The sequence below is a fragment of the Chrysemys picta genome, chromosome 12 (assembly GCF_011386835.1).
Source record: "Chrysemys picta bellii isolate R12L10 chromosome 12, ASM1138683v2, whole genome shotgun sequence".
Classification (NCBI taxonomy): Eukaryota; Metazoa; Chordata; order Testudines; family Emydidae; genus Chrysemys; species Chrysemys picta.
Window position 1 is genome coordinate 42112019 of NC_088802.1, and position 14103 is coordinate 42126121.

Below are 14103 nucleotides of genomic sequence, written 5' to 3' on the forward strand. Positions count from 1 at the left end.
TTACTTACCAGGCCAAAAAAAAATTTGGTTTTGGCTTGTAGTATTCTGTAAGGCTGCCTCAAGAGACTCTCAATTCCAATGTACAGCAAAGGGAAGAGGCCTCTTTATGCCACATTTACTGTATTAGTCACAGTTCTCTTCCTTGGCGACTCTCTCCCATGCCCTCTGAAGATGTGGAATGGCAGGGCATACATGGGTCCACTGACTGCACAGATCTTTGGCATGGCTGTACGAATAATGACCTAAAATGTCCTGTTGTTCCACAGCTGGGCTAGTAGCTTAAAAACTAATAGCCCAAATTAAAATGGTTCAGGCCACCCACAAAATAATTGTATCTGAATGTTACTAGTAAGTTGTAATGTCCGCATGCTCTAGTTCAGGCCTTTGGGAGAACCAAACTACCTCTCAAGACTCCATCTCAGGTTTTACAGTGAGCCCAGAGCACATGAAGACAAGGCTTAATAACTGTGTGAATAAACATACAGTGCAACCTAATCAAACAAGATAGTGAGCTGTATAAATGACAGGCAAGTCTCAGGTCTTGGTTTCAGGCACCAGGTAATGTGGAACCTAATATACACCTAGCTCCCTCTGGCTTCCATATTGGGAATTCTCTAGCTAGAGTTTCTTTTATTGTATGTCACCATAGAATCTACAAGCCAAACAAGTAACTGAAGTGCAAAGTGTTGTCCAGTTGGACATCACAGTGAATGCTGCTCCCCACCTCTCCTTGGGAGGTTTTCTAGAGCAGTTGAGTTTGTTTGTTTTATTCCCCTCCCACAGACATTCTCTTTCCCCACTTCACGTTAATATTTGTCTTCATTTACAGCAGTATGGCTTTGGTAAACAGATAGGTCTTGTAGTGTGTTCTGAAGGTAGACAAGCCTTGATGTAGTCTCATGTCCTCCTCCCGGAGCTCTTCCAAAGCCAGGTACCCTTGAAAGAGACCCATTATTAAAGAACACCCCCCTGACTCAGTTCCCTGCGTCTTCAGCAGAGTTACAGCAGGGATGAATTCAGGCCCCTTAACATGAATGCAGTTTTTAATCACTAACGGAAGCAGGCTGCATGCTCTTTTCATCTCCTTTATTTATGACCATTTCAGTCAAAGAACACGTTCAGTACAATAATAAAACAGAGACAATTTAGGTTTTCTTAAAGGAAAGCACCTGCAGGATCAGACACTCTCCTACTCTCGTCCTGGAAAGGAGGGAAACAAATGACTAACCTCCATCTGCGGGGCACCACAATTTTATATTTCAGAATTCATTGGGTCAAATTCCTTCCTCAAACGCACCCACCCACCCAACTCCCACTGACGCCAACAGACACTGTCCACGCTCGTCTCAGTCTGAGATATTGACTTTAACTGCAAAGATGCACCAGCTAGTGTAATAAATTGGTGCGTCATTTTCTTGTTTCTAGAGACCTGGGTTCAAATCCTGACTCAGCTCTTGTGTGATGAGGATTTGGTCTTGTCCTCTGGGCAGATTTGCTTGAAGTTGCCATTCAATTCTGCATGCTTCCCAATCTCTTTTCCAGACAGGCTTGAGCACTGGAACGGTGGGAGTTTGTAAGGGTCAGGACTGAGGTGCACTGGCAGAGCTGCATGGGGCCCATGACTGGAATAGTGGAGGGTATTTCAGATTAGGTCTGAAGCTTATTGACAGAAGTGTGAGGGCGAACCATCTTAAACCCCTGGTATCTCTGACTTTCACAGGCACTCAGTTCATCCCATTGATGTGACGGGACAGAAAAGAGGGATAAAAATGAGCCCCTGAAAACACTTAAGGCAAATGCACGTTCGGAGGACATCCAAAACCTGAAACACTATGGAAAGGGGCAGCAACCTCGGAACCGGATTGGGGCTCATGGTGCCAAAACAGCAAAAGAGCAGCGGGATGCAGAGAAGGACGGAAGGCAGGTGATGCATTTGAGACCTGGACTCAGTCCAACAACACCTTCCTCCAGCAAGGCTAGGAGGCACTGCTCTCCACCTGCCCCTGTCTCTCTCGGAAATATTGCCGCTGCTCCTGTATTGCCTGCTCCAGCAAGGGCAGATTCATCCCTTCCACGCACGTCAGCACCCGAGCCTTCAGCACAGGCCCCTCACCTGCAAATATAAAATACTGAATGCGGCTTCTCGAGAGGAGAACGGTTACGTAGCATCTTTTGCACAGACCGAACCCCCACTGTTACAGACTAGGACTTGAAAGAGAAATTGAGAGAGAGGCAGGAGAAAATAAGGGGTTGAGCTGAACTTTAAAAATAGGCAGCGAGTGACCGAAGCAGAGAGTTATGGGGAGATTGTTCCATAGAGCAGGAGCTGTGGCAGGCCAGGAGTCCTGGGTTCTGAAACTAGCCCTGTCGCTGACTAGCTGTGGGACTTTCTGGTCTTATCCTGTTTCATTGCCTCACCTGCAAAATGGGAACAATTGCCTGTGGTGCTGTGAGACTGAAATCATTTGTGTTTAGACTGTGCTTGGAGACAGTCAGCTGGAAGGCAATCCAGAAAGGCATGGTGTTACAAATCTTGTATGTAATAAGTCTCAAACTAATTAAGAAGAATTCCACTCACTGATGATTATTATTACAAGGTGTTGCCTGGGACAAAGCCACTCAGCTTCACTTGGCGTACAGCCAAGCCAACATTTGCTTTCTACGTCTTATAATGCAAATAAAATGATCCTCAGAGCACCTTAACAAATTGGATCTGGCGCCCTTCATCACCGAGCTTGTCGGACTGCTTTCACGCCTCACATACCATGCCTCAGAGTGGGGATGTATTTGTGATGCTCTGAGGGAAGGAGAAGAGACGCAAAGATTTCTAAGCTGTGGCTCAAGGTAAACAGCATGTTGCAATGTAGTGAGTTAAATGTGTTTGCAAATTACAAAATACAGACAAGGAAAGGCAATTACAGGCTGGAGAGTTATGGAAAATTTAGGGTTGGGATAGAAAGGTTCGGGCGGGGGGGGGGGAGATTCTCCATAATTTCCAACGGTACATGTGCAGACACACATCCCTGCTGCGTTAGCTGTGTGGAACTTGCACTTTGCTCACTGTGTCGGCTGCTCAATGCACAAGCATCGGGTCCTGTTTGTGGAGCTATGCTAATCCCAAATAACTAGGATAGAAAATATTAATTTGTCTCTGTGGCACCTTCCCTCAGAGGATCTCCAAGCACTTTATAGGCTAATCAGTCCTCACAGCAACACTGTTAGCCTAATAATTACCCTCCTCATTTTACAGGTGGGGAAACTGGGGCACAGGACGGGCGTGACCTTCCCAAGGTGTCAGTGAGTCAATGGCAGAGTCAGGAATAGAACCCAGATCTCCTAACTCTCAGTCCCGTACTTTAAAACCAAACCTTCCTCCCTATAACATGGGTTCACTGCAATTCATTTCAGCTAAAACATTCATTTTAAAATACACTTCTTGGTTTTAGCATCTATGCTTTAAATGAGCGAAATGATATTATTCTACGATCAAACGTGTCTTCTAATGTTGCCACTTCCTAAGACTTTGAAACACAAACACGCTGAGCTGCACTAGGCCGTCCCAAGCCTCCGCCGAGAACACCAGTTTCCCTGTAACCAACTGATTAACTGCATAGTGATATCAAAGAACAGCGATCGCAGCGTTTCGAGATAAGGCTATCTTTAGAGAGGAAAGGTCCTTTATCATAGCCACAAAAATAGTAATATTTGGCATTTCTCTAGTGCCTTTCATGTGCCAATCTCAAAGTACTTTATGAAGGTGGATACGGATATTATACATGGGGAAACTGAGGCATGGGGCAGAGGAGTGATTTGCCCAAGGTCACACAGGAAGTCAGTGGCAGAGTTGGAAATAGAACCTGCTCTAACCATAAAACATGCTGTGTCTCAGAGTGAGTTTGAATGATTTTCTTCACCTAACAGAACAGTTGCTTTGGGTGGAGAGGGAGAGCAAAGGAGGACAGAGGCCTAACCAGTGCATGTTTTTTTCCTTTCCTCAGACGAACAGACAGCTCCTCCTTTCACGTAAGGAGAAAACAAAGAAGCACTTACCATCCCTCTGCTCAATCTCTCCCAGAGCCACATATAGGGATCCAAGCTGGGCTTGGAACGGTTCCACAAATTTGGTGCAAACACAAACCTGGTGCTGGACTGAACTGCGCAGGGCTGTCAGGATGGCTTCAGACTGGACCATGTCATAACAGTGTAACCTGAAACACAATTGATTCAGTGAACTCAGCAGCAGGGACCCTAAAAAGTGAGTTGAGAGGACGCAAGGAAGAAAAAAAGGAACTACAGACGCGACAGAGACACTGTTGAAAGTAGCGTTGGCCTGAAAAAAGCTGTTCTCACCTGCCAAACGTTCGCAGGGTCTCCCCATCTGCGACTGATCCAGAGTTAATCTCCCAAGGAAAATAATAAACACCAGGACTGGGCAGCATCTTGCAGAGCTGCTGCTGCAGGTTCCACAAACAGACAAAATTCTGGGCAGGTATTTAAAGGGATGTTAGTCAACCTTCATAGGCCCCAAAATGTACCTACAAAAAACCCAATGGATGCATTAAGGCCTTATGTATAAAGATATTTTCTCTTGATTGAGAGGTTTAACAATAATCACCAAGTACTATCAAAGTGCTACACCAACTTTAATTCTCACAACTGCTCTGAAACAGGAACATACTTACCCCATTTCACGAGAGGGGGTAAATTGAAGCGCAGAGAGAATAAGATTTGCCCCACAGTGGGTCAGCAAAAAAGCTGGGATTAAAGGACTTGGGAGCTTCTTGCTCTAGGGTGACCAGAAAATATCGGGACACACTGGGGGAGGAGAGGCGGGGGGAGGAGGGGTCGCTGGCAGAGAAAAAAAAAAAAAAGTGGAGTGCCGCCGGTGGAGCAAAAAAAAAAAAGAGTATCGCGAAATATCGGGACAAATTGCGTCCTGACCTAACATCAGTCGGGACACGGGACAAACGCCTAAATATTGGGACGGTCCCGATTTTATCGGAACATCTGGTCACCCTATCTTGCTCCCGGCCCTGTGATCAAGCCGCTAGATTACACTGCCTCTCCGAATATTCCTGGGGTGCTGAAGATCCTATACAGAGGTGATTGTGATAGTGTGTGTACACAACACTATAACCCACATAGTAACTAAGGCCCCGAAATTGAGTTATTGCTATTTAATACCCAGGCAAGTATTAAAACCTTTTAGTAAAGACAGACCAGCGAGCTGACAGAATAAAAGCCCAAGGTCTAACAGCTAGATTTATCCAATAATCTGCGGAAACCCAGAGTGGCTGCAGCCTTTCACAAAGGTGTACTGCTGGTGCAGCTAGAGAGACTTCCGCCTTTCCCCTGTGAATGAATGAACTGAAAATCAATCGTATACTATCAAACACTGTTAGTATATGATATGCCACATACAGCTGTAAAATGGGGGACTTGATGGAATCTAATACAACTTCAAATGGGGATACAGGCCGTCCTCGAGTACAAAGAAAGTCAACTCTAAGTAATACAGCGTTGGGCAAAACATTGTAAACTTTAGGAACAGGATTTGCCTCATGGGAAAGAAAGAGGTTGCGTTCCTATTGCTTTATTTTAGCTAAAGTAATAAAGTGAAGCAGTAAGGCTAAACAAGCATGCTTCTGCTATCAAGTTAGTGAAATACACCTGTGCTAAAAAAAGGCCGTAAATAAAAAGAAATGAGTCAAATAGCGTGTTTATAATGCTAAGGACCATTGACCACTGAATGGAATAATCCAAAATGTAACTGCTTGGTAAATAATGCACAGACTCGGCTCAACCATACATGCTAAGGTCCAACCATTGTTGTTAAAACAAGGAGAACAGAAATGGAAGATGGATACGCTGTTCTGACCTGCTGGACAACCACAGTTCTTGACGTGACTCTGCCCTGTGTAATGGACTGCTAAAACAAGCTTAAAAAGCATCAAAGAATATGGAAATTATGGGAACTTTAAACTGGACTTTTCAGCCGCTAGCAGAGTGTTGATGGAGAAACTGCAATTTGAGCAAGCATAACTGCAAAACTGGCCAAAAGTATGCATCCCAAAGGGAAAGCAACTTGCAGAGAGTGTTCAAGGTATGTCCCACGGTGGCTGTACCAATAGTTACGGTTACCTTGTCTTACACAAGCTGGTCTGACAAGATGTGTTGCACAAAGAGACTGGAAAATTCCAGTTCCAGCAGCAAGAGCTCATATCTTGTTCCCTGACTGGCTTGTGAGAGAGAGAGACTCACTCACTTTGAGTTAATATTTCAAAACTTCGGAAGGCTGGGTCACCATACAATTAGTCCATGCCAGCACTTCCAAGAGGAACCAAGGTGGACCACCCAGCAAAAACAGGCCTGTCTCCTTCAACACATCGCTTCCTGAAAGCTGAGGACACTGAGAAGGGAGAAGACTGAGGTCTAGGCCAGCCATGTGGAAGCTCTCCTGGTGACATCAAGTCCTTATCTCAGATAGGCACTTCTAACTGTCTTTCTATTTTCCAGGCATTCAGGTTGCCTATTAGCATATGGGGGGGGGGAGAGGAACTGTCCTTCACTCACCTGTGTTTGTAGAGTCAACTCCTGTTGTGAACAATAACTGAGCTGAAAGCTAGCAGATCAGCAAAGATTTGGTGATAATTAATGTGACAGACTGTCAATATCCTGCTATATCCTGGACAAACCTTATGGAATTAAGCTAAACGTTACTGAATTAAATGAAACCTTATTGAATTAGGTTGAATACCTTTTAGGTCTATTGTATTATTTAAAATGCAATTGTGGTGTTGTAGGATTGTATGCATCGTTTCTAGGGACTTGACTAATGTAAATGTTAGGAACGTCAAAGGACTTTTTGGGACAATGCGTAGAAAGCGGATTTCTAGGAAATACCTGGGCAATGAGGGGAATGCAAGTGACCCACTTCAAATCCATTCTTCGGAAGCTATGCCCTGGAGAGAGAAGCTAATTGTCTGCTACTTTACCAGCTCCTGAAATCAAAGATGCCTGAGCTATATAAAAAGTGGACTAAACATGTCATGAATGTGCCAGTTCTGAGCTGAGGCTGTTATGAACTTGACAAACAAGAGACCCCTTTGGAGTCTGAAGGACTAATTTGCCAGTTGTCACTAGTCACTTGTTGGAGACAGCTGGTAGCGTGTGTGTAGGTTCTTTTATTGGTTTTAATGTTTTCACTGTAGTGCTTTTTACCTTAAGAATAAAGTAAGCTTGCATAGGAAATCCTGTGGTATCTTATAACTGTAGCCATTACACCTGTTAAATGTCTTTGAAGAGAACCCAAGCAGGCCTGTTTAAGCAGACTGGCTTTGCTGGGAATACCACTGTGAAGGCAGGGAACTGTTCAGCTTGGACGTACCCTGTTCAGAAGGCAGCGAGACGTGGGTCTCCACCCATCGGAGGTGATGGCCAGGGGAACCGAAAGCCTGAGAGTGAGTGAAAACAGGTGCATCTGCCCTGAACTCTGACAAGTAACACACAGACTTTCTGTTGGGTGATGACCCAAATCAGTCAGTTGACCGCATCCTGAAGCTAAGTACCTATTAGTAAGAAAGCGTATGTGCTTATGTATGTGTTTTAAAGATTATCACAGATGTGTGGGTGTCTGTTTTGTAACCGGTTCCAATCAAGACTGTTGCAGAACAGTTTTAAAACTGAACAAGTTACTTTTGTTAACTGGGATTATAGAACACGGTACATATATCTACCATAGTTAATGGTTTCACTCGGCCTTTCAAGTTCCAGGTGTATACAGACATAAGACAAAGCGTGGAAGCTTTTTGAACTGTCACAAACATAGGCGATTATCTTAGGTTACTAGGAGGATCAGTCACATCCTACAACTAAAATACACCTCTACTAGATATAACGCTGTCCTCGGGAGCCAAAAAATCATACCGCGTTATAGGTAAAACCGTGTTATAACGAACTTGCTTTGATCCACCAGAGTGCGCAGCCCCGCCCCCCCGGAGCACTGCTTTACCGTGTTAGATCCGAATTCGTGTTATATCGGGTCGCGTTATATCGGGGTAGAGGTGTAATTCATTGGGAAATAGGCTAAAAGGGTTGACTAATGTAGATCTATTGGGAAGAAGACCTTGGTGATTGGGCATGTAAGTAACTTACCAAATTTGTTTTGTGATCTAGCAGTGGATGGTTTTTCCTCTGAGTTAGCAGCACTAGAGTTGATAACCAATTGGCATGAGTGATGCCCTATCCTTAGGGACTCTGTCAAAAATTTAAACAAAGTCACCTTTCCAAATTAGTAATTATGAATGTTTTCTACTGTGGTTGTGTAACTTGATTCCGAAATCTGAATGGCTATACTGACTGGTTTTCTAACTTAGTCATAACAGAAAGTAAATGGAGTTAGACCTATCTACACCCAGTCTGAATTTGACCTATAGGTTCTACAAATGAAGGAGTCCTGGTCAAGACAAGATTGTTCCCTGTTGTACATTTACTACTGCAGGGGTAGGCACCCTATGGCACACATGAAAAACACGGCACGTTAGCTGATTTTCAGTGGCATTCACACTGCCCGGGTCCTGGCCACCAGTCCAGAAGGCTCTGCATTTTAATTTAATTTTAAATGAAGCTTCTTCAACATTTTAAAAACCTTATTTAGTTTACATACAACAATAGTTTAGTTATATATTACAGACTTATAGAAAGAGACCTTCTAAAAACGTTAAAATGTATTACTGGTACGCGAAACCTTAAATTAGAGTGAATAAATGAAGAATCGGCACACCACTTCTGAAAGGTTGCCGACCCCTGTACTACTGTATTGAACCACCTACTTTCAAATGGGTTTTCATGCACTTCCCTTGAGAAATTATTTAGTAGCTCTCACGGTCATGTTACAGAAAACGTGCTTCAGAAGTAGCAGACAGGATAATCTCACCTTACTACTCTCACCTCTGGCATGTTGGGATCAGGCTAGTTAGTGTTTACTCTAGGTATTAAAGTTTCAGGAACCATTGTAATGCCACCTTCCTAGGTGGAGCCTGTATCACCTCAGCTATAACAATACTTTACCCTAATGTCGCCTTCCATAAAGGGATCTCAAAGTCTTTAGCAAACATTAATTAAGAAGCTCCCAACACCACTTTAGGGACAAACATATTTACCGCTCCCATTTACACATGGGGAAATTGAGGTTAAAGGACCTGCTCATATTTATACACCAGATAAGTGGTAGCTATTTTTATCCTAGAAACCGAACACAGGAGTCCTAACGCTCGGTCTTGTTCTGCAGCCATAAGACCTTCTTTCCTCCGTGACCGAGACTGTCAAAAAGTGGCAAATACGGCTGGAACACTTGTGAGATCAGCAACTTCCTGCTGCTTCAGTATATGTATATGGGAGTTAGGTTCCTTAACTCCATTTAAGAGCTTTAATACATGGAGATCTCTCTCCACAGCCCTAGTCCAAGATCAATGGAACTCACTTGTTGGCTTCACTAGATCCCAGCAGCCGAGCACACGGAGTAGTCATTTCTCCTTTCAAACTACACTTCCTGATGCCCTCAGTGGTGTATGTGCAATGGGCCCAGCCATTTAAGGGTGTCGTCATCATCAGCCAACTGGAAAACCAGTAGCCCACTGTCAAAATAAATCAGGGATGCTCTTAGCTCCCTCCCCCCCCCCCGCCCCCAGCACCCTGTATCACCACCTCTTGCTTAGAGACTAAAATATACCCATGTCCAAAGTTCCCTCTATGCCACACTGGTGCACTCCCCTTCTCCTGGCAGGGCCCCCACAGTACGCCAGCCTGTTGTGCACAGGAGCTCCTTCCCCAGGAGACAGTGGGAAGCAGGAGCGAAGCTCCTCATAGCCAGGAGAAAGGGGGAGCAAAGATTCCAGCACACCCACCCCAAGAACCTGAGGAAGGGAGAAGATTCCTGATCAGCTTCCTCTCCCCAGGCCTGAAGGGTACATAAAGTCTCTGCATCCCACCCAGCCCCGCCAGGCCTTAGTGAGGAGGCAAAGATTGTAGCAGCAGGGCCCGTTGAAAAGGCTACAGGGCAGCACTAACTAATTTTGGCAGGGAAGCACAAACTGATATGGAGAGCGGGAAGCAGCAGTAGGGTTGCCAGGCATCTGGTTTTGAACCAGAACGCCCAATCGAAAAGGGACCCTGGCGGCTCCAGTTAGCACCAGTGACCGGGCCATTAAAAGTCCGGTCAGCGGCGCAGCGGGGTTAAGACTGGCTCCCTGCTTGCCCTGCCTCCACATGCTCCTGGAAGCGGCCGGCATGTCTGGCCCCTACACACAGGGGCGATCAGGGAAGCTCTGCATGCTGCCACCATGCCCAGTGCCGGCTCCACAGCTCCCATTGGCCGGGAACTGTGGCCAATGGGAGCTGTGGGGGCAGTACCTGCAAGTGCAGACAGTGCGCACCGCGCAGAGGCACCTGGCTCCTCTTCCTAGGGGAGGGACATGATGGCCACTTCCTGGCAGGACTGGCTCCAGGGTTTTTGCCGCCCCAAGGAGCAAAAAGAAAAAAAGAAAAAAAAAAAGAAAAAAAAAAGCCGCGATCGCGATCTGCTCCATGGCCGCCGCTTCATTCTTCGGTGGCAATTCGGCGGCAGGTCCTTCGCTCCGACAGGGAGTGAGGGACCCGCCGCCAAAGAGCCGGACGTGCCACCCCTCTCCGTTGGCCACCCCAAGCACCTGCTTGCTGGGCTGGTGCCTGGAGCCAGCCCTGCTTCCTGGAGCAGCACAGAGCCAGGGCAAGCAGGGAGCCTACCTTAGCCACACTGTGCCACCGACCAGGAGCCCCCTGAGGTAAGCGCCGGCTGGAGCCTGCACCCCGATCCCCTTCCCGCACCCCGATCCCCTGCCCAAGGTCAGAACCCCCTCCTGTACCCCAAACCCCCTCCCACATCCCAATCCCCTGCCCTGCCCAGAGCCCCCTCCCACACCCTGAACCCCTCATTTCTGGCCCCACCCTGAAGCCTACACCCCCAGCCGGAGCCCTCACCTCCTCCCACACTCCAATTCCCTGCCCAAAGCCCAGTGAAAATGAGGGAGGGAGGCTGGAGTGAGTGGGGGAGGGGAGGGCAGGGCTTTAGAGAAGGAGCAGGTGTGGGGCCAGGGTGTTCAGTTTTGTGCAATTAGAAAGTTGGCAACCAGCAGCAATTGACTGGGGGAGGAGGGAAGCAAAAAAGAGTGAGCGATGGAAAGAGGAGAAAATGAAGGGGGAAAGAAGGAAGAACAAGGAGGGGGAACTGGAGGGTTTGGGGGCAGTCCGTGAGGAAAGGATAGCTGGCAAGAGTTCAGGGGACCCGGAGAGGGTGTATAATGGGATCAAGGGGTTTGTGCTCTGACACTCTGCAGGTACAGTGTTTCTCCTCCCCAAAACCTGGGAGCCATCTCATGTTCAGTGCTATAGAGAATTAGCCATTTACTTCCTGGGGCTTAGTCAGGAACCTGTCACTCATGCTAAGGGGAGCTTAACTCACCAAGCAACCTGGCAGTGGCAGGGCTGCTTCCCCCACATTTTGTGTCACGTGTCTGTTTCCTTAGCTCACCGCTGGGCCATTGGGCACCCCCATTCCCCACCCTTTGGTCTCTGATTTCTCTTTCAGGATCTTTAGGGCCTGCTCTGTGGTTTTTTTCACCCTCCGTTAGGGTCTCTGTGACCCTCCCTCATTCTCTTGGGACGCTTGGGGGAGAGGTCATACAATGCGCTGTCCCTTACCTCTCTCCCTAGGACGTTTGCTTACACACACACACACCAGGAACTTGGAAGCCAGAGAGAGCTCTGCAATAAATCTCCTCCCTCTGCTTTCCCACGTGGCCAGGCGCCGGGCCACATGATTAGACAAAATTGCTCAGCCCAGTCTTCCCTTGCAGGTGGCAGCTGCAAAGCCCTGCAGAGGAACTTATGCCAGTGAATGAATGTGCATAGTCAGGTTCTCTCCCGGCTATTTAAAGAATGTCTGTCTCCATTAATCACTCCCTCTGCTTTGTGCCAATGATGTGTTGCAACCGGAGGCTTTAATAGTTATTGACTCCTTCCCACATAGTTCTGAAAAATGTATTACACATGCATTGGACAGGGGGCAATCACAGTTTCTGAAGGTAGGAGGCTAGCTATGCATCTAAAATAGAGAAATCCAGGCCACTAACTTATGTTTAAAGAAGAACAGGAGGACTTGTGGCACCTTAGAGACTAACAAATTTATTAGAGCATAAGCTTTCGTGGACTACAGCCCACTTCTTCGGATGCACAGTGTTAGGAAGCTAAAGGGCTACACTTCGTCCGTTTCACCAGATATATTTATTTGTGTTGATTTTAAAATTAAATTGTGAAATAATCTTCGTGGAGAGGTACCACTTTGGTGGATAGCGGAGGGGACTGGGAATGCTACCTGGATTCTATTTCCAGCTCTGATGATACTGGCAGTGGACTAGTTTATGCTCAGTTTGAGTGCCCATTTATCTAATTAAGTTTGAAAACTGATTTTGTTAAATTGATGCAGTTTTTGGTGAGAACACTCTTAAATCAGTTTAAGGCTTTATATCAAAATAGTTTATTTTGTTTTGTAACAGCATTGCAGTGCCTAGCATAATAGCACCCAGACCTGTTTGCAGTATGTTAAATAACAAATGGGCACTTAATAGGATGCTGGAGCTGTAACTCATAAAGCCCTGCAAATTTATGTTTCTGTTTTGATTTACTGCTGTGCCTCTCAAGGTGTGCATGGGCTCTCCGGTACTTTAGCTGTGCAGTGGATGCAGGAATGCACTGCTAGAGCCCTAAAATGTCACTGTTCTTTGCAATTAATTCACTGGACTGCACTAATTGCATCACAGAGCCCTGAAATAGTTACTTGTTGCAATGCATTTCGTTCCATCCCTTGTGATTTCAACAACAACAAAAAACTTGCATGGCCCATTATGCAAATGATACCAAAGTTCAAAACCACAAGAACCTCAGTGGCCTTTTGGAGGAATATCCAGCATCTGCTCAGGATGTAGCTGTGCACGTCACTTGTGTCTATTTGCCAGTGCTATCCATTCCCGCTATGGCAGCTAGTTCCTTCAAAATGTAGATGATCAGATTTAGGGTCTGTTTTGTTCCCCTTGTTGTGTTTTAAGACACAGCCTTTTAACTTCTTAACCCATTGATCTTCCCCCTCCTGAGCACAATAACTCGCTGCCTCAACCTCTCCCTGCAGGGCCGGCACCAGGCACCCAAGTACGTGCTTGGGGCGGCACCTGGTAAGGGGCGGCGGGGGGGGTGCGGCACGGCATTCCACAGGGGGGGGGCGCTCTGGCAGCGCGGCTTGGCGCTGAGGGGGCGGGCTCCGGTTGCGTGGGGCTCGGCAAGGGGGCGGCGCGGGCGCGGCGCTGGAGGGGGGTTCCGGCGGCGCTCTGCAGGGGGCGGGGGCGGGCTCCGGCGGCGCGGCGCTTGGCGGGGGGGGGCAGCGCAGGGCTCGGGGCTGGGGGGGGGGTCCGGCGCGCGGCGCTCGGTGGGGGTGCGGCGCGAGCGCGGCGCTGGAGGGGGGTTCTGGCGGCACTCGGCAGGGGCAGGCTCCGGTGGCGCGGCGCTCGGGGGGGGACGGCGGCTCGGCGCTCGGGGGGTGTTCCGGCGGCGCTCGGCGCAGGGGGGGGGTGGGCTCCGGCGCTCTGTAGGGGGGCGGCGGGGAGGCTCGGGGGGTTCGGGGGCTGCTTGGGGCAGCAAAAAAGCTAGAGCCGGCCCTGCTCCCTGATACGCAGTGTTCCCCTCAAGGGTTGTCACCTACTAGGCTGTGGGCCCTGACTCCAGTGCTTAATTTGTAATGAAAGTGCCCGAGCTCAAGCAATGTTTTTTATGTTCATAACCGATACAGCAAACCCAGAGCCAGGGCCCAGCCCTGGCACAAATTAAGCACTGCGTAACCTGCTACTTGGCCAGAGCCCCACTCCACCTTTGCACCTTGCGCTAGGGTGAAGGAACTGCTGGGGCAGAGCTCCCGCCTGCTCATCACACCAGTGAATGAACCCCGGCCCCGCCCCCTGCAAAGAGCTAGCCTAGCACTAGGCTACAACGCACTCACCCAGCAGGCCCTTGCGCATGCGC

The 14103-nt window shown here is 47.8% G+C and overlaps 1 protein-coding gene across 7 annotated transcripts; it reads right to left on the minus strand.

Moving 5' to 3' along the window:
* Positions 1-1071: 1071 nt before the first annotated feature.
* On the minus strand, positions 1072-14099 carry TEN1 (TEN1 subunit of CST complex). 7 transcript variants are annotated; one of them, XM_024101783.3, is made up of 5 exons: positions 11737-11871; positions 9482-9635; positions 4351-4535; positions 4051-4208; positions 1839-2113 (listed from the first exon to the last, which is right to left on the minus strand). In XM_024101783.3, the coding sequence occupies exons 3-5, from the start codon at positions 4437-4439 to the stop codon at positions 1977-1979; spliced, it is 384 nt and encodes a 127-aa protein (XP_023957551.1). In that variant the 5' UTR covers positions 4440-4535; positions 9482-9635; positions 11737-11871; the 3' UTR covers positions 1839-1976. The 7 variants fall into 7 exon arrangements, with proteins under 7 accessions (XP_005297566.1, XP_023957551.1, XP_023957553.1 ...); XM_024101785.3 differs by lacking the exon at positions 9482-9635 and adding an exon at positions 8155-8256 and having other exon boundaries at positions 11737-11768; XM_065562742.1 differs by lacking the exon at positions 11737-11871 and adding an exon at positions 8155-8256 and having other exon boundaries at positions 9482-9605.
* Between the last annotated feature and the right edge of the window lie 4 nt (positions 14100-14103).